Source organism: Physcomitrium patens, chromosome 5 (genome assembly GCF_059467195.1).
Source record: "Physcomitrium patens ecotype Gransden chromosome 5, ASM5946719v1, whole genome shotgun sequence".
NCBI lineage: Eukaryota > Viridiplantae > Streptophyta > Bryopsida > Funariales > Funariaceae > Physcomitrium > Physcomitrium patens.
Window position 1 is genome coordinate 7,579,071 of NC_143414.1, and position 17,624 is coordinate 7,596,694.

Below are 17,624 nucleotides of genomic sequence, written 5' to 3' on the forward strand. Positions count from 1 at the left end.
ATCATGAGTTAGCTTTTGATATTTACTATCTAAATTTTATTGCATTCTATAAATGAACTCTTTGCATATTTGATATTTGATTTTCTTTTTCTTTTTATATAATATTAGCTTATATTAGAAAATTTTATTAGATTAATATAAAAAAAATAATAATAAAAAATATTATTTATTTTTTAATATTATTTGTACAAAGTTTTATATCTAATAAAAATTAGACCAAAACACATTATATCTTTGGTTTATTTTTTTAAAGAATCTTTTCTTTTTCTTTTTCTTCTTTACCATGTCCAATTCTATATGTATTTATTTTATATCTACAAAAAAATTACAATAGAATAGTATGCTATTATCTTAAATTAGTATACTATTTACATTGACTTTAAGTCATCTTATTTCAAGAATCAAACGTAAAACTCATAGGATATAAGATTGTAACATTATTGTATATACCTCATGAATTACTTCAAATCATAACAACTTAGGTTTTTATAGTCCTTGGAGTCTATTATATTATTTGAGTTGGATTTGATTTGAAGTTTTTTAATTATACTACCAACAATAATATTTGATCTATCTATAAATATATTGGTGTTTAACAAAAAAATTCTAAGTCTCTTTCATAGAAATTAAAGGTATTAATTAATAATTTGATGAACATAAGTTGTTGGATCCTAATGCCTATTAAATCTTGTTGATGAGTAAATACTTTAATTATGTAATTTGTAAAAATTCTTTGATACCAGCTATTGCTATCACATTTAATTTTATAAATATTCTTTTGATAATGGATATTTATAATAATGTTATTTTATGTACTTGCATAAATTTTGTGGCAAATCCTTGATCCAATTCTTTTATATGGTTAGTTTTTAAGGGTTTTATAGCATTCATGGCTAGACCCTTCTAATATATGACATTATCATACTTGTTTTATATTAAATAATATAGAATACAATTTTTCACTAATAGAAGACATAAAGGAAAAGTAAATAATTATACATTTGTAAATGGGGAAGACTTTAATTCTTGTGCATGCCAAAGTTGCACAAAAGAAGCAACCTTATATTTATAGCTCAGCTCAATAATTACATGATGTTGTCTTATAACTATCATCTAATAAGTTTGCAATTTTTTAAAATCATTGTTATTATTTAAAGACATAGATGTCTTAGATTAAATGAATTGTCATTCTTATTATAAGGATTTGTTCATGGCTTCTAACAAAGATTCTTCTTTCTTATTGTTATTTATCAAGTACTGTGTCTAGTAATTTATACTTTGGTTTGATTATTTTTCAAATATTTATATATGATATGGATGTTATGAAAGTAATTAAATACCATAATTAAAAATATGAAGTTTATTTGATAATTTATATAAATAACACAAAAATATAGAAATATTTAAAATTTACATTTTTTTTAGAACTTATATGTTCTAAAAGCAAATCTGGTTTAAAATTTTAATACAAAATAAATTTCAAGCTTAATGTCTTATAGTATAAAGTTTCATACTTAATAAATACTTTTATTCCTTTGTTTTATATCTTGTTATATTTAGTATATTTTTATACAAATTATTGATAACTCTGTAATTTTCATGGAATCGTAAATATAAAAATTATTGATAACTCTGTAATTTTCATGGAATCGTAAATATAACTCTGCAATTTTTTTCGAATTTTTGAATTTATACTACAGTGTTATAAAAACAATAATAATCATCATCTTATAATTTACAATTACTTAAAAATACATTGCATTATAGACAAATATGACAATATTGCCTCAAAACAAGATCAACGTTGAATAACATATAAGAATTTTTTAAAGTATTATAAATTCTCATGTGGTAAAAATAATGTGGTTCATGAAACTATTGTCTTCAACAAGTCATGAATATCATATTACAAGTTTTATGAGTAAATATAAATTCGGCTTTTGTACATGTTATTCCATACACTATCATTTATATATTCTGCCTAATCGTCATTTTCACTGTCCAATATAAGCTCTAAGTAATATTAACATATATAAATACACAGTAGTTACATATGCTATTATATATAAATATAAATATCAATGCGAAGTGTGTCGGGGTCCCGCGTGGCAATGCGTAAATCTGCCCTAATAAGCACCACCGAGAATCTAACAGGATCCAATTTTGGACGCCAGATGAACGAAAGCTGCGGACGTGGAGAAGCGTGCGGTCGAGCGCCAGCATTTCAGTGCTCACTTTTTCGTCGTCGTCGTCTTCTCCACGTCGCTTCTCGTGCCGCCCCCCGCCTCTTCGCTGATTCGCTGTGCTTGCAGCACCGAGTTTCTCAGCCTCTTGTTGCCGCTGCTGCCGTTGCTGCCGTTGTTGTTGCTGTGCCTACTCCCCCGACGCTTGTGCGCTCAGCTGCCGAGGTTTTGTTTTCCGCGGCTGCTCTACATGGTGCGTGATCTTCGCCTCTTGCCCCTTACGTGCTTGATCTTTTGCGGTTGCCTCTCTGTTCCCCCCCTTTTTTTCTGGATGCCAGTCGAAATTGCAAGTCGAGTTGGTGTATTGGGAACGAGCGAGCTCGCCTTGTCTCTTCCTCTTTATCTCTTAGTCCGTGATGTCTTCATACTTTCGATTCTTACTCGTGCGTTTTTTGATCCTTGCCCTCGTTTTTGTGAAATTTTGAGAACAAGAGGTGTAGGTTCATTCATGTAGTTTACATATTTGTAGTTACGAATGTTCGCTGGAGGATAAAATTCTGATTCCACTGTTCCCGGTTTAGCACGTCCTTTTTAAGCGGTGTATTCGATGAGGAAATTTTGTACTGCAATTGGAGGTTGATTTGGTAACTATTGTCATTCCTTCTTTGGAGTTCTGGAGATGTGTCAAGTCGACAATATTGAACGGATTTGCGCTTTGTGTTTGATTTGAAGGCTCTTTGAAGCGTTTTTTTTCTTTATTGTCAGAACGTCCATCAAACTAAATTTTGTCTTGAGTGATCCGTGCTTCTTCCTTCTTTTAAGATAGTATAGTCGCGTCTTTGTTTCGCTGGAGGTAGTGACAGTTCTGGTCCTCAATGATGTCAATGAGCGCCTAATTATTTCGGAGAGTTGTAGCATACAAGGGACAGAAAATATGCGAGAACAGTTTTGCTACATTCTAGGGTTTTGGTGGTTTATGGGAGAAGTGGCGAATATATGTTCTAACCGATCAAGGTTTAAATATTAATTTTTAGAAGTAGTGGATCTGTTCTGAAGCATCGTTTTTGCGCTACATTCTTATTTTTAAAGATAATTGTAGAGTTCTGGAAGGTTTTTAAAACTATGAACCTTATTTAGGTATCATTCTCTGACTCAAGATTGCTAACTGAAGCTATGAATATCTGTTGAGGCTGGTGGTTCAAGCGGTTTTCTCGCGCATCTTTAAATTTAAATTTTATTTCTATTTAATTTTGTAATAAATATTTTAGCACCGCTCTTAATTTTTTTTGCTTAAAATTACAATGTCGGATAAAGATGTGCTATACATTATCTTCTCCAAATTCTGACTTGAATCAGATACTTAGCCCAGTACAAAAGAGAGACTTTTGCAGCCTTTTTATGGCTTCTTTCGAGTTAATTGCAAAGCACCTCTAAATTCCATCAAGCATATTTTGTGACGAGTACTTTTCCTTTTTCGCAACACTTGCTTGTTAGCTGCAATCGGCAGAGCTCACTGACAGGTTTCATATTGGCTCAATATTATGGTAAACTTAATCCATATCATTAGTGGCGCATGAGTCTTGTTCTATTCTAGCGAAAAGCTCGTCTGAATCATTCAGTAATTATTGCTGCAAGTCATGGATCTGTATACGGATTTACATGCGTATAGTGGAAGATCAGCTGTGTAAGTTGACGCTGGCATACTTCACATGTGTCTGATTTAACGTGTAGAAATTTACCGATATCGTGTTTTATCATACATGTAACATTTGTGTGAACTAAGTGTAGGAGAGTAGTATGATGGTTTGTTTGAATGCTGTAATCATCCTCGGTTAGTAGGTTATTAGCTCGGACAAATCTTTAACTTGTTGATTTCTGAGCTGCTCCTCTTACCTTAATTGATGTTTTATTTGCATTGCAGCAGCAGGGACAGTACTAGTCTTTTTTCCACTGAGGGCAATAATAACGTATATTGTCAACAATGGCTCCGCCCCAGGCACCGGCCACTCAAGTGGCGGGGCCTGGTGAACAACCTCCCGCGCAGCGGGGCTGGACCGGAGGGATTGCTGGGTTTGTTCGGATGGGCATTTTCTGGTACTTCGCTATGCAAATGTTCGGTCCGAAGAAAGTTAAGAATCCCGCTGATCTTACAGGCAATCTTTTCAACAAGGGCGATAATCTGGTAGTTCTGAACACCTTATGTACATTCCGACCAAATTAATTTTTACAGTTTTGGATACGATTGGGTCTTAAATGAATGAAGTTCCTATTGCTTGTTGTGACGTGGAAGAGAGTGTAAGCAGCGAAAATATTTTACAGCTTGCCATCCTTGGTTGTATTTCTAAGCTGCAACTTTTCAATTCTGAGTTGCCAGTCCTTTCACCTGAGTGTGGATGCGGACCTACATTTGGCATTGTATTTGGAGGACTGGTTTCCTGTAGCCTTGGAAGCCATCTTGTATGCACGTGAGATATGTTTCTGCATACCTATGACATTGCATATGAACACTGCCATCGTGGCTTTTAGCTGTAGCATATAGGCCTTGTTGAAGTGGGCTTATTGCCACTTTTAACATTATCCAGTAAGATGTTTCGTGATTGCTGTATATTTCGTGTTATGGAGAGTCTCGCTTTTGATTTTTGGGGATCTTAACGCTGATTTGTGTGTGTTCTAGGATCTTTATTTGTACATATCCGAATCATCAGAATTTACCGACTTTGGCAAGGTGAAACCAATTTGGGAAGAGAAAAACATTCCTTACGCCGTCTGGACCCCTGATGGTGTTCGTCGCACAAACTACACATATACTCCTTCAAAGGCAGCTCAACATAATGCTACTGTATATGCGCACGTTTGTTTTACAATATCAGACTTTGATTTGACTAGTCAATATGGTCTGAAGAGCCCAGATGATCGGAAGAGTCGAGATTTCTTCTGTAAACGTCATTGTAAGTATTCTCTGTTTTTTGGCTCTTCTTTTCTCACCAAATTGCTAGACGCAATGACCTTCCTTCTAATGCACGTATTAATAAACAATGCATCGTTGCTGGATGCAGTAGCCCTTTAATACTTAAATTGAGTATCCAATAGCTTTGTTTTTGTACGGTTCATACGATTTCTCTTTTTATTCACTTGTCTGACATATTTAAAAAAAAATCTTTCACTGCATGTGAAGGAGCTGATAACTTGACTGATGCTTATCATAAATTTGTCACTTATACTTCTAGAACAAACTTTTCAAACGACCAGCAAGAATAGAATGTGGTGTGAGCTTTCCAGGGATTAAATACCTTTGTGTATGTTCGTGCAGCACTTTCTTAAGTATGATTGGGATTTGTGACATATAATCCTTTTACCTTGGTTTTCTGCAGCTCTTGTTGTATACCTTCCAAAACCAAAAGTTGATAAACGTAAGAGTTTGCTTGCAAAGGATGAGAAAGGGAACTCTTCAGAGGTGAGTATTTGATCGTATAGTTTCGAAACTTTCAACGCCACAGTGAATAGTATGCAGATTAAAATATAAACTACGAAATGTATGATGCAAATATTGCTTTTATTTATTCATACTTTTTTCATGTATGTTCAGCCACTTTTGGAGGAGCCTGCAGAAGGAGTGGAGGAGGGTCCTCCCGAATGGGTTTCGTATTTTAAACCCAACCTGACCATAAACTTGGTGGATGACTTCACTAGGTGCCCATATGCTAATTCTTTTATTGATCCAAATGCTTCTTATTTTCTTCCCATCTGAGGTTGTAGTTTTTGTATATTCGGCTACTAAAAGTTGTGAAGTGATCAGGTGTGCAAAGCTGTGTCAATCTCATGTGTTTGCTGATGAAGTTCGAGGTCATCTTATATTTGGATGAAGACTTAGAAATCTTAATCGCTTGTTGTATTCTCTGACAGTACGCTGTTTCATGTTTTAGATATCCGAAAGTTGGCGCCCCACCACCAATTGCTGAACGTATCCATTCATACTACGAACAAAGCTTCTACGCTCTACATTGCACGTCCTTATGTTTTGTTCAATGTTTATGATCTTCAATGTCAAATTTTGGGTGTTTCTTTAAACAGGAATTTATTTGGAATGGGTTAAAATGTGAGCAAGCAATTAAACATCATGAGGTGGACATGACCATGTCGGAACAAGTGCATTATTTTTTCCCTTAATTTACAGTATCAGACCTTTCTTATTTCTATGAACGAAGTAGGGACGGCTTTTTGCAACCTACTGGTTATTACCCAACTGTTTTTTTCAACGAGTTTTGGTTGCTGAGAGACAAGCTTATCGCTCTTAATGAGACCGTCGAAAAACTGGAAGTTAACTTTGAGTTTGGTCCAATTAGTCTCACTCGGTGGCAGCTATATCTACAAATAGATCAGTCATTTCAAATTCATAAGTCATATGGGAGCATGATGGATGGTGAAGCTGATGAATTGAAGGTACTATATTTGATGTTAGTTTGTGTGAGGACACAGCTAGACATCAGTATTGATTTTGTTCAATCCAACTCTGTGAATGTCGTAAGCAGGAATAGCTCAGGTTGATTTCATTGTTATGCTTGTTTTATATACTTTCATCTTATCATCTTTTCTTGCTACGCAGAGGGTCTTTTTGGAAGGAAATCCTTATCTACTTGGGTTGACGATGTGTGTTTCACTTCTTCACACCGTCTTTGACTTCTTGGCATTCAAAAATGGTAAAGAGGCCTGTATCATATCGTGCATACATTTCATTTATGTCTTCCTAAGTAGACACGAGATTACTCATTATTTCACTCGCATCGTATTATGCTGCGTTATTTCTTTGACATATCCACTGTTTAGTGGAACTTTAACTCAGCATTTTACTGAATGTTAATATATGTCTGTCATTTGCTTTGCCTTGAGCACATAATAAGATCAATTGGTCGGACGCAGATATTCAGTTTTGGAACAAGAACAAGTCCATGGAAGGATTATCAGCACGGTCTGTCGTTATCAACTTTGTTTGCCAGTTGATCGTGTTTTTGTACTTGTTGGACAATGAGACTTCTTGGATGATCATCCTCAGCGCTGGCATGGGCTGCTGCATTGAATTCTGGAAAATTGGGAAGGCCATGCATGTAGAGGTATTGGTGGCGTGGATCCCTTCAAAACATGATTTTTGATTCCGTTTCATACTTCTATTTGACTGGCAGTGCAGGATAGCTTGGTTATAGTTAAAGCATTTATTTGTTCTGTTTCAATAGTTAAGGTTCAGGAGAAAAAAACGCTGCAGTGGTCGCCTTTGTTAACAATGATGCCTCAACGTTTTTATCTAATTTTATTAGGTCACTTATTTTATATCTCGTGATTATGCAGATTGATCGTAGTCGAGGGTACCCTCTTCTTAAATTCAGCGATCGACAATCATATGCTGGGAACAAGACAAAGGAATATGATGCCTTGGCGATGAAATACCTATCCTATGTCCTATATCCTTTGGTTGCTGGTTTTGCAATCTACTCGCTTATGTATGACCGTCATAAAAGCTGGTATTCCTGGATTTTGGGATCTTTGACAAGTTGTGTGTATACATTTGGTAAGTTCAAGGCCATCATTGGTGATTATTCATGTTTTTCTGGGTGCACTTGTTGGCTTCTCTGGATATCAATTCAAGTAATTGGTTATTAGACAGTCACACGTCGTTAATGGTGGTTATGTCGAGTACTAACCTGTTCATATGTACCAGGTTTTATCATGATGTGTCCACAGCTTTTTATCAACTACAAGTTGAAGTCTGTAGCTCACATGCCTTGGCGACAGATGACCTACAAGTTCCTCAATACTATCATTGATGACTTATTTGCCTTCGTTATTAAGATGCCTCTTCTACATCGCTTGTCTGTATTTCGAGATGGTAAGCTTTTTAACCTACAATACATTTTGTGTGAAATTATTCCACTGACCTCAGTAGCTTTATAACTTGATTTACTCCTTTTGTCATATTAGATAGTATGGTGTTTTCTTGTCGGAGCGATCTTTTGCGGGAGCAGAGTCAACAATATATTTCTTTTGGAGAAAGAATTGGAGAATGCTTGTGACTAGTCTTTTAAATTTTTTTTTATCAGTGTGTGTGTGTTGCATTTGTTTTTATTTTTGTTTTGTTTTGTTTTCGTGTGTGTGTGAGACAGTTTAAATATATGGTAGGATGTGTTACACTTTGGATCGTATTGAACGAGGCAACTTGCGATACCTGCAGATATCGTTTTTCTTGTCTACTTGTATCAGCGTTGGAAGTATCCAGTTGACAAGAAGCGCGTCAATGAGTTCGGGTTTGGTGGAGATGATGAGAAGGAGGATGAGACCAATCTTTTGGAAGGAACGGAAGCTGTGCAAGGTGATAGAGCCGGGGAAGAGAGGGCAGGTGGCCCTCGAGTGGGTATTACGGAGGACTCCGTCAGTAAGAGAGCTGGAGGTAGTAGAGAAGAGAAGGATAGTAGTTCAATACGGGCAGGTTCAAGGTCAACCGGAGAGAGTAAGAAGAGCACTTAGCAGTTTAACTATCATGCTATCTTTGTCCACACTTGTAATCCAACGAGTGCTTTCCTATGGTTCCATCCGATTGTCCCTGTTGTCCAAGCCAGCTTTCCTACATCCGCGGGTAGCTACAAAACAGTGCTTCTACTGATTTTGTAAGCTGTAATGATGATTGTAACGTTTGGATTGGTAGATTGACTGAGCACATGTGCTTTGATAACGAAAGCATAATACTGTCGGGTAACAGTTTATTGCAGACTCAGCAGTAGGAGGATTATTACGAGGTCCAAACTGTAAAGTGATTATAATTTACACCCTGGACAATATTTCTTTTCTGCTTGGCAATCGTTCACTGAGAAGCTTCTTTGCTTGATTCGTGGTGTTTCCTTACGCTCTTGAAACCAATTTTAGTGACTTGTCCTCAAGCATATCCGAAGCATGAACTAATTAGACTGAGAAGACATCTTTCGGAGATGTGAACAAAATATCAGAATGTAAGGTTCCTAATCGAGATTCAAACAGTCATCAAATGAATGCTTCGCCTTATCATTTGTCATGTTTTGAAGTGGAGTGCTTCCTAGTCAGAAATCCATTTGAAATAATATGAGGTGCTTCTTACGAGCTGTTCCCTGGGAACACAAAAACAAACCTGGTCACTGAGTTTACTTTATCTTCAAGAGCTGTACCTCAAAGACGAGAGGTTCTTTGGCATGTGCCATCAGGGCTCTCCGAGGTCCGAACTGCAATACAGAACAGATCAAGTTAGGATTGATACATTTGTTTATGTTAACTTAGGATAAGAGACTTGAAATCCTTCTAAAACAGAGTATCCTTGCTATTTTACCAGGTGGCTGGCATTACCTCCTTAGGCAGTGGCTCAAAAGATTGGTCAACATAGCCAAGCTCCGGTGGAATCAGCGCCCTTCTCTTGCCTGAGAACAAAGATTGTCAGGTTATGAAGTTCCTTTTGTAGGGCAACCCACAATTGATTTCGGGAGAAGAATGCAATCTGCAAGAATCTACATGTCTAGATTGGTGTTATACAATGCATGGTCGATTCGGTTTTTGAGTTAGAGTTCACCCTACTTGATCAAGTAAATCTGACTACAGTTGGAATCTAACATACTGACAAATACAATACAGTTACAGTATTGCTAGAAAAGAGTGGAGATAAACAAAAGAAAAACAAAACTCACAACACGATAAATGCAAATTACATACCTCCAGGTCTCATCCCTGCAAGCACCTCCTCCAGGCCTGGAATTATCTGTAACCTCAGAGAATCAACTACAAAGTTAGCAAAGAGAGAGAGAGAAAAAAAAAAAAAAAAAAAAAAAAAAAAAAGACAATGGAAATATGGCAGGTGGGCCCAGTCTATGCCATACCTTTCCGGTGCCAAGGGGAAGCACAACTGGCTGGCTCTGATCATTGAACTGATCCACAGTGCTGCAATCAGTTTTCAACAGAACTGAAACTCAATAACAATAAATAATAAAGGAACTGAATGTCAATGGCATGCTCTTCACATACTCGATTGGGTTATGTATTCAGAAATGTTGCAACGAAGTGAACCTGTAAACGAAGTAACCATTGGACCGACGGCACACAAAGTCGAATTCCAAGATGTCACCCGTCTTGGCCTCGGGGCCAGTTCCATCCGTAACCTCTGAGAACAACCAGCACTTTCGAGTTCAGCTCTTTTCTGCAACTTACACGACAGCCAAGTCTTCCAATTCCTACAACACACGATGAGGTTACGTGATAACTGAAATTCGATCTGTTAGATCGTGGCTCCTTTCGAGAGGAGAATCTGTTTCAAACGCTGTCCATCCTGGTTTTGGACTGTTCTGCTGTGTCAACAAAACCTCATAGGAAGATTTAACAGTGCAGTGCAGAAGAGAACCTTGAATTTTGACTCCATTTGGTGTTTTTCGGAACCTGCAGATGTCATGACAAGTTGTGTATGAGAATATGTCAGCAAGATTACTAAAGAAGTAAAAAGGAAAGGAATAAGTATTCATGCGAGTGACCAATTGAGAGGGTCACTAAATGTGATAATCTTGTAAGCAGCGCAATTTAGGGTTACCTTGGAAGATCAGGTTCCACCATGGCGGGCATCTTTGCGCCTGCCGATGATGTTGCCGCAGTCACGAGAAGTGTACTCATAAGGGACAATACATTACGTCTCAGGACTGGTTTTGATGATTCCTGAGCATCTGGTTTGGAAGAAGAGCAGCAATTGCACCTGAGCTGGTACGAGTTTGGTAAAAGCCGTAATGGCGTTGGAGTTTGAGTGTCCCATTTCCTGCGGAAACGACAACATTTATCACACTCGGAGACAATTCAACCATGTCTGTAAATGCAAGATTCGCTCGAAGGTGATGGTGATCAGAAGCCATTTGCCTTCTCAGGGTGCGTACAAGGGGTGTAATATGCCCCCAGTTCCTTCAAGAATTCCATGTCGTATCCATAAAACCCACATTACCATAAGTAGCTAATCTCCATTCAGAATCAAGCGAAAGTGCTTATTAGTCAGGCCATCTTGTTCTTTTCAGCAACTAGCTCAATTTCTCTAAAACTTATATCAGTCTCGAATGTCAGTGATGAGTAGCCATTCCGAGTAGGAACCAAGCCTCACGATCCCAGTGATTATCAAAATTTGCATAATAAACCATAAACAGATCTTCAATGTCCTTCCGACTTTTACAGCACTGTCGAATTCCCCAAGACGTAGCTACCCACCTTCAAGTCCACACAAGGAAACGGCTTCCCCAAAACAAACCGTCCTTGCAAAATCATACACCAATGACGACATCGCACGACACAAGCGTCCGAGATCGACACACACGCACACACCCACCTGGGAAAATAGGTGAAGAAATCATCGCGAGCAGTGTAGACAGAGGCAATGGAGGTCCGGAGCTCCATGTCCTGTCAACTTGGCAAACCTTGGGGCTGGTTGCCTCCGCTAGCTTGCAACGAAGTGTCTATCAACCGAATTGAGATGCGGGCCCCGGAAACCTCTTCCTCAAAGAGCCACCAGCATTATCCACAAGCAGACCCCACGGACGAACAGAAGCTCCGCCATCTCATCGGCAATTCTCCCCCGATGGTGAACCAGATACGACAACCTCGCGAGGTTGTCGCAAGTTTGGAGTCGCCCACTTTCTCAACTTCTTGCTTTCAGAAGCTTATAAGTTTCTCATCACACGTGGTCAACACTTTCTATTAGAAAATTAGTTTTTGAACTAATTTATGAAATGGTAGTGTTTTCTAAGAACACGATGATTGTACGTGTACTGCAATAACTACAGGCTAAATTTCTTCTTGTCGTTTCACTTTAAACACTTACTGAGGAGTTTTCAATATCTTCATCATGAGGTAGTTCAGCAACTACGGAGTTGGACTCCAGATTATCTATATTAGCCAAAGTCACCCTTTGTAGGTTTGAGCCCACTTTAAGAGCTTGCACAGTTACCATCTTTTAGTTCATTAACTAGTGGCTGGAACAATTCCGAAAAAGTTTAATGGTTTGATTCATGATGAGCGCTGGTTGTGATGTGGGATCTTAGCCCCGAAACAGACTGAATCGGCTAGCTCACGTTTGCCAGTCTCTCGAGGTGTTGTCGAAATCCTGATGTTAAGATGGGTTTTATGGTCTAATTAATTGGCAGTCGCATACCCCGTCGGGAGATAGTGAGAGCAGATTCTAGTGCATCATGTGGTGAAGCATTCTGAAGCTTAATGAACTACCCATGAAACTCTAGACAATATTTCGCATAAGCGGATGTTAAGACTGCAGGCGTTGCCCAAAGATTGCATTGCATTAGGCTCATTTCTACAGTTGCAAACTTGCAATATCATTTGCTGCAATAATTCCCTGGAACCACTGCAACATGCTGGTGCAGACTTGCTCGCAGAACGGTGGAGATTCAGCATAGAATCCCCTACTTCGTCACCACAAACCGATGTTGCATGTTTAGAATGCCCACGGACTCCGCTGCCTTCTCATCGTACTCCGACCACTCCTCAGACAAATCGATATCTACAAACTTGGTGCCGGTCAACTGCATCCAGAAGGACGGTCAAAGTTCATTTCAAGGGCAGGACATAGCATTTTTTTTTTTTTTTTTAGTATCCTGTTACACCTTCGACAACCTTGGCCAGAATCATGGATGCAGAGCTGGTTGGTTGGTTGTTTGGAGCTTCTTAGTGAGCAACAGGTTTTGAGATATTCAATCCTGCCCCAATTCGTATGTGCAAAAATCAAAATGGAAAAACTAAAGAATGGAAAGAAGTAGTAGGACTGTGGTGCTTACTCCTTCGGCTGCCCACCCATCCTTGAATGAAAACTCAACAGGCTCGATGCCTCTGCAGTCAAAGCATCCAATGGGAACAAACTTGCCGCTCTCGCTGTCCTCCATGGTGTAGGGCTTTTCGCGTCCGGGGATCGCTGTGATGTTTCCTACTTTGGCACAGAATTTGCACTGCATGGAGTACATGAAAATGGCAAACAACTAGGTCAAAGAAGGTATACATAACAAGGGTAAATTCTTCAGCAAGAATCATTGCCAAGCCATGTATGAAAGGTTTTGGAGATGCGATGAAGATGAAGAGGACATATGTTACCTTCTGCACAAGATTGGCCGAGCCTTTGCTTTTAGGAATATCATACAGTTCTGATGGAGTTACAGAGGTTTCCTTGTCACTTACGGTCCCACAACCTCCGCATTTGATCTGTAAAATTCGTGCGCAGAATCACCATCCAAGTCAGATCAACATTGGACCGCAGCAGGCGATGCTCAAAGATTTGTGTTATCAAATCATAAAGTGAAAACAGTCATCCCCAGTTGGACAAAGACTCTGCACTTCCAAAACAGAAAGAATCGCATTTTCGAAATCCGAATAAATTACCTTGAAATAATAGGTATACTCCGTTCCATCAGAACCTCCTTTAGGAACTAAGTTGGTAATATTCTCAAGCTCTGCCTTGATTTCCAGTAGAAGGAGAACCATTGTCGCTTCCGCTTCTCTACCGCTGACGTATCTTTCCCGCGGCACACCGAAAACCTGCGCTGTATGGACAATAAACAATCAATCAACGCTGCATCGAGCTATCAAGTAACCCAAGAACAAATGAATTGCCATACAATTTCTAGAGAAAAATAGATGCCCCTCTACGACATAATTAACTCCCCTTGAAGTGAGAAACGAGGTAAAGAAATCAGAACAGAGACTTACAAGCCCCGAAATTCACAACGCCAAAGATGGGAGATCCCACTAAGATCAAGGATGTTCCTGCAAATACCAGCCGCACAAATCGTGGGAAATTCAGCTCCACAACAACAATCCCTCGAATTGGTCGGTAACAGTGATGGATTCTCAAACCCTATTCACCCACCATGAGAATCATGTCCTTGTCCGCCCTTGTGCACATACCCGAGAAAATGACGGGGTGTTGATATCCTTGGGTGATCATGTATACTCAGGTTTCCGTGCTGCTGTGGGTGGACTGTTGGTACCCAACAAAATTTTGCATTCTATCTCCGACGAAATGCTTACACATATCAATTGCAGTTGTTTTAATGCAGTGAATTGCTGATTTCACCTACAAACAGTACCGTCCTCTGGCTTATCTCTTGTATGTGGGTGCAAATTTCGTCAACGGAGCATCGCTCGGAGAACAGGTGTGTACTCTATTATGGGGCTAAACTTAGCCCCCTGCCGTTCTCCTTTGGGAACTCATTGCAATTTGTAAAGCTTCCTAAATTTTATCCAAAAAAAAGCTTAGGTATTGGCACACAGTTGCAGAAGCTGTCTCGTAATTGTTGACTCATTTCATGAGCTGTGAGGAGCATGGGCACGGTTGCAAACCAAAGCTTGAACCTCTGCTGACACAAGCAACATCCTTGGAGCAAATCACGGAGAGCAAGACTGAGTCAATCATGAAGATTCACGAAGATTATGAGTGCAGAAAGATTCAGGATCTCCTCAACGTTTGTGGACAAGGCAAGTTGGAAAAATTGCTTTGATTTTGCTTGTCTGTACATGAAATTGACCTTTAAAAGTTGTGTGATCATAGCTCCTGACAGATACGCACAATAATAATCTTAAAACCCTTCGGTAACTTTAGAATCCTATAATACTCTAACTAAACCTGCTCAGCCCTGTTAATGTGTATACCGTGGCCGAGAGCTATCGCAAGAAGCTGAGAGAAAAACTGCATGACGTATTCCCAAATGAAGATGATGCGTGAAGTAAATGGGTCTCTCGGGATAATCAATATTCATAATTGACTGGTTGGTCATGGGCTACAGTTGTAGATGCTGTCCGATTAGAGTTTCGTCGGGAAGATGAGAGACGGTGACGTGATTTCTTCAGTGTTCTCACAACTTCAGACACTTCACTTGGATGTACAATCATGTGAACACATGAAGCCACTTTTAACTCGGGTTGTGGAATTCCACCTCGTCATCTCGGTTGTCGTTGATCCTGTTCCGAGGGGGGTTTCACCTTCACCACCTCTGAAAACAGCGTTGTTACGACCAAGTATATCATTCGATACGTGAGACCTATCCAAAAGCCAGCAATAGCCCAGGGTACGGATAAAGGACTCCTCACCCTGCCGTAGCTCTCCATCATCTGTTGGAATACCTCAGAGACCACCAGGCCCAGCAGCTTCACCGACAAGTTTGTCAAAGAAATAGGAAGTGCTGGTTTGTCACCGTCTTCATGCACTAGCCGCTTGATTTGAAAATCTGCGTTTCCTCTTTCATTCTCAGATGAACTTGAACATTCTGAAATCTGGTCCACCGAAAAGAGTATTTTATTTTCCACCTGGTGTGAGACACTCGAGCTTTGCTGCAGAATGTGCTTAAGTGCGTCTTCAAGGTGGACTAGGCCGTATGTTTGAATCGCCTCCCTCTCGCACTGTACAAATCCTGAAGGTTCTCCGCTCACAAGACGTAGAATAATGTCTTTCTGCCTCTCTATAATATCATTAGTTTGTTGCTCTTTTGCGGCCAGCTTTCTCTCTGCCTCCTCCGCTGCAGCCCTATTTTCTTCAAGCGCCTTCCCAAGTTCTTCTACATATCTGGAATCAGAACCAAAATAACACATCTGTTACTCTTAGTGCTAGTCTCATATTTTGACTCGTAAAGAGATTGACTGCCTACAACCATGACGTGCATCCCCTCCATGGCTTGGGCTCCATGCACGGTTGAGTTTCTTAATCTCTCGCATGTTACCAACATTGATGTCTGAGAATAATGCGAGTAACAAGCAAAAGCCTCAGAAACTTTAGCAGACCATACTGATATATGTAGAAAAACCTCAAAGCCAGAACTCTTTTCGAAGCGCGGAAGTACTAAGATTGTTTGCCTTGCTGATCTGTCTTTCTCTTCCTTCAGGTCGGCACACACATGGTGGTATGCTTCTTGGGCTCTCTGCAAAGCCAGATTTACTTCTTGAATCTTCTCCCTCTCGACCATCATAAACCCTCTTTCATCCTCCAAAATCTTTGCCGTGGGAACCAAGATCTGGTTGATGATAGTTTGCAAGCGCTCGTCCGCTTCACAGTTCTGGGAACTAGAGTACCGGATATCAGCGATTTCCTGTATTTACATTTTGAAAAAAAAAAAAAAAAAGAATTTGAAAAATCCTCCTCACATAAGACTTGAATGGACCGTAGCGCCCAATTTTTCAGTCAACTTAACCCGATGAAATGCAAGAAAAATGGGTAATTATACATGCTTGAAAGGGGATTATAGACTCAAAGATGATCGAAACAAATGGACTGAGTAACATCACAGCTCGACGTTTCATGGTGGCAATTTAGAGTAACTAGTCGTTACAAATTGAGAGGTTTAACAACAGAGGATCTCTACCACAAGGAGGTGCTGCAAAGATGATTCGCTCCACACGTCAGGGTACGCTCGCATGAATCTCTCGAGCGATTGCATCATTTTAATTGAGACTTCTTCTTTGTCGATCACCTCAATTTCACCGAGGCCTTTGAGGGTAGAAGTCCTCCATATGCGATGATCTCTCTGTGATTTACATGGAGCCTTTCCGGCATGCTTTCTAGGTTGCAGCAAAGTCAGACCCAGGTCTTGCGATTTTAGTACGACGACTTTCTCCATACTTACGATTCTGAATCTCCTACTTCAGAGGTTATGGCCCACCTCGGCAGTTCACATGGTTACCAATTCTTATGCTGCGGAGGCTGACAAATACAATATGCGGTTCTGAAGCGTACTTTGTCTCACATTGAAATCGTGCACTATTTCTCCTAAGCATGCAGAAGCGGAATTGAATAACCTGAGGCGATCAAGACACGCACTAAAACCGTAACTCCAAAGACCGAAGCTCAGAGTTACCCGAATCGGCCAAAGCGTCCTTCAAGGTCGACGAACCTCGCTAGCAACTCTTCAACTCTGCCCAATTCTGACATATTCCATTATGCAATTGAACGAGTCAAACTCTTCTGTGGAAATCACCATCTCTAAACACAACACCATCTCTACACTGTGACGACCACCAAGCCCGAACTAAAACTGTAAACTCAACACAATCCAGTGAATTGATCCAAGGTCAATACAACCGAAAACGTCATCTCCACGACACGGCAAAAACTCCCTTCACCCGAGGTCGCTGCCGGCTGTAACAGGGACGCCCGTCAATCCGCGACACCATTCAAATCAGTGCAAGTCATCAGCGACCACTAGACCACACTACAAGTCGCCAATTCGAAGAAATTCCCCACGAAAACAAAGAAGCGAAACCCGCAGCGGAGCAGTTCGAAGCTTTGTGCTAAGTGAGGGAGGGAAGGAAGAAGAAGAAGAAGGAGGAGGAGGAGGGAATCCGAATGCGTTTGGTTTGGATGGTTCTACTTCAAACCCGCGCTAGTTCGAAATTGGTGCTGCACAGAGTGTCGCTATCACC

The 17,624-nt window shown here is 39.8% G+C and overlaps 4 protein-coding genes across 6 annotated transcripts; 1 reads left to right on the plus strand and 3 right to left on the minus strand.

Annotated features, from left to right (window-relative positions):
• The first annotated feature begins 2,298 nt into the window (after nucleotides 1-2,298).
• Nucleotides 2,299-8,759, plus strand: LOC112282966 (uncharacterized). Of its 2 annotated transcripts, none has more exons than XM_024521222.3 (12): nucleotides 2,299-2,436; nucleotides 4,105-4,365; nucleotides 4,858-5,131; nucleotides 5,555-5,637; nucleotides 5,770-5,873; nucleotides 6,107-6,144; nucleotides 6,364-6,623; nucleotides 6,787-6,880; nucleotides 7,101-7,291; nucleotides 7,524-7,743; nucleotides 7,894-8,061; nucleotides 8,404-8,759. In XM_024521222.3, exons 2-12 carry the CDS (start codon nucleotides 4,165-4,167, stop codon nucleotides 8,694-8,696), a joined length of 1,926 nt encoding a protein of 641 aa, XP_024376990.1. In that variant the 5' UTR covers nucleotides 2,299-2,436; nucleotides 4,105-4,164; the 3' UTR covers nucleotides 8,697-8,759. The 2 variants fall into 2 exon arrangements, with proteins under 2 accessions (XP_024376990.1, XP_024376988.1); XM_024521220.3 differs by having other exon boundaries at nucleotides 2,301-2,436; nucleotides 4,108-4,365.
• Nucleotides 8,760-9,206: 447 nt separating this feature from the next.
• LOC112282968 (peptidyl-prolyl cis-trans isomerase FKBP16-1, chloroplastic) lies at nucleotides 9,207-11,670 on the minus strand. The gene is made up of 8 exons (XM_024521224.3): nucleotides 11,542-11,670; nucleotides 10,768-10,986; nucleotides 10,585-10,619; nucleotides 10,254-10,347; nucleotides 10,067-10,127; nucleotides 9,903-9,948; nucleotides 9,543-9,613; nucleotides 9,207-9,421 (listed from the first exon to the last, which is right to left on the minus strand). The coding sequence occupies exons 1-8, from the start codon at nucleotides 11,607-11,609 to the stop codon at nucleotides 9,344-9,346; spliced, it is 672 nt and encodes a 223-aa protein (XP_024376992.1). The 5' UTR covers nucleotides 11,610-11,670; the 3' UTR covers nucleotides 9,207-9,343.
• A 784-nt stretch (nucleotides 11,671-12,454) lies between these two features.
• Nucleotides 12,455-14,045, minus strand: LOC112282969 (uncharacterized). Of its 2 annotated transcripts, none has more exons than XM_024521227.3 (5): nucleotides 13,923-14,045; nucleotides 13,596-13,751; nucleotides 13,311-13,418; nucleotides 13,001-13,168; nucleotides 12,455-12,748 (listed from the first exon to the last, which is right to left on the minus strand). In XM_024521227.3, the coding sequence occupies exons 2-5, from the start codon at nucleotides 13,695-13,697 to the stop codon at nucleotides 12,629-12,631; spliced, it is 498 nt and encodes a 165-aa protein (XP_024376995.1). In that variant the 5' UTR covers nucleotides 13,698-13,751; nucleotides 13,923-14,045; the 3' UTR covers nucleotides 12,455-12,628. The 2 variants fall into 2 exon arrangements, with proteins under 2 accessions (XP_024376995.1, XP_024376994.1); XM_024521226.3 differs by having other exon boundaries at nucleotides 13,596-13,756.
• Nucleotides 14,046-14,678: 633 nt separating this feature from the next.
• On the minus strand, nucleotides 14,679-17,579 carry LOC112282967 (uncharacterized). The gene is made up of 3 exons (XM_024521223.3): nucleotides 16,568-17,579; nucleotides 16,062-16,294; nucleotides 14,679-15,774 (listed from the first exon to the last, which is right to left on the minus strand). The coding sequence occupies exons 1-3, from the start codon at nucleotides 16,820-16,822 to the stop codon at nucleotides 15,153-15,155; spliced, it is 1,110 nt and encodes a 369-aa protein (XP_024376991.1). The 5' UTR covers nucleotides 16,823-17,579; the 3' UTR covers nucleotides 14,679-15,152.
• Nucleotides 17,580-17,624: the final 45 nt, after the last annotated feature.

What these genes read in the sequence shown, in the direction of transcription:
- LOC112282966 (XM_024521222.3), top strand. Translation starts at nt 4,165, where the DNA reads ATGGCTCCGCCCCAGGCACCGGCCACTCAAGTGGCGGGGCCTGGTGAA. An exon ending in TCAACAAGGGCGATAATCTG is followed by an intron (nt 4,366 to 4,857) that starts GTAGTTCTGAAC and finishes TGTGTGTTCTAG; the next exon opens with GATCTTTATTTGTACATATC. An exon ending in TTGGTGGATGACTTCACTAG is followed by an intron (nt 5,874 to 6,106) that starts GTGCCCATATGC and finishes TTCATGTTTTAG; the next exon opens with ATATCCGAAAGTTGGCGCCC.
- LOC112282968 (XM_024521224.3), bottom strand. Translation starts at nt 11,609, where the DNA reads ATGGAGCTCCGGACCTCCATTGCCTCTGTCTACACTGCTCGCGATGAT. An exon ending in GTGGAACCTGATCTTCCAAG is followed by an intron (nt 10,620 to 10,767) that starts GTAACCCTAAAT and finishes TGACATCTGCAG; the next exon opens with GTTCCGAAAAACACCAAATG. An exon ending in AAATGGAGTCAAAATTCAAG is followed by an intron (nt 10,348 to 10,584) that starts GTTCTCTTCTGC and finishes GGTTGTTCTCAG; the next exon opens with AGGTTACGGATGGAACTGGC.
- LOC112282969 (XM_024521227.3), bottom strand. Translation starts at nt 13,697, where the DNA reads ATGGTTCTCCTTCTACTGGAAATCAAGGCAGAGCTTGAGAATATTACC. An exon ending in AGTATACCTATTATTTCAAG is followed by an intron (nt 13,419 to 13,595) that starts GTAATTTATTCG and finishes CGAATTTTACAG; the next exon opens with ATCAAATGCGGAGGTTGTGG. An exon ending in ATGGGTGGGCAGCCGAAGGA is followed by an intron (nt 12,749 to 13,000) that starts GTAAGCACCACA and finishes TTCTGGATGCAG; the next exon opens with TTGACCGGCACCAAGTTTGT.
- LOC112282967 (XM_024521223.3), bottom strand. Translation starts at nt 16,822, where the DNA reads ATGGAGAAAGTCGTCGTACTAAAATCGCAAGACCTGGGTCTGACTTTG. An exon ending in CTTTGCAGCACCTCCTTGTG is followed by an intron (nt 16,295 to 16,567) that starts GTAGAGATCCTC and finishes ATGTAAATACAG; the next exon opens with GAAATCGCTGATATCCGGTA. An exon ending in GAGAAAGACAGATCAGCAAG is followed by an intron (nt 15,775 to 16,061) that starts GCAAACAATCTT and finishes TTCTGATTCCAG; the next exon opens with ATATGTAGAAGAACTTGGGA.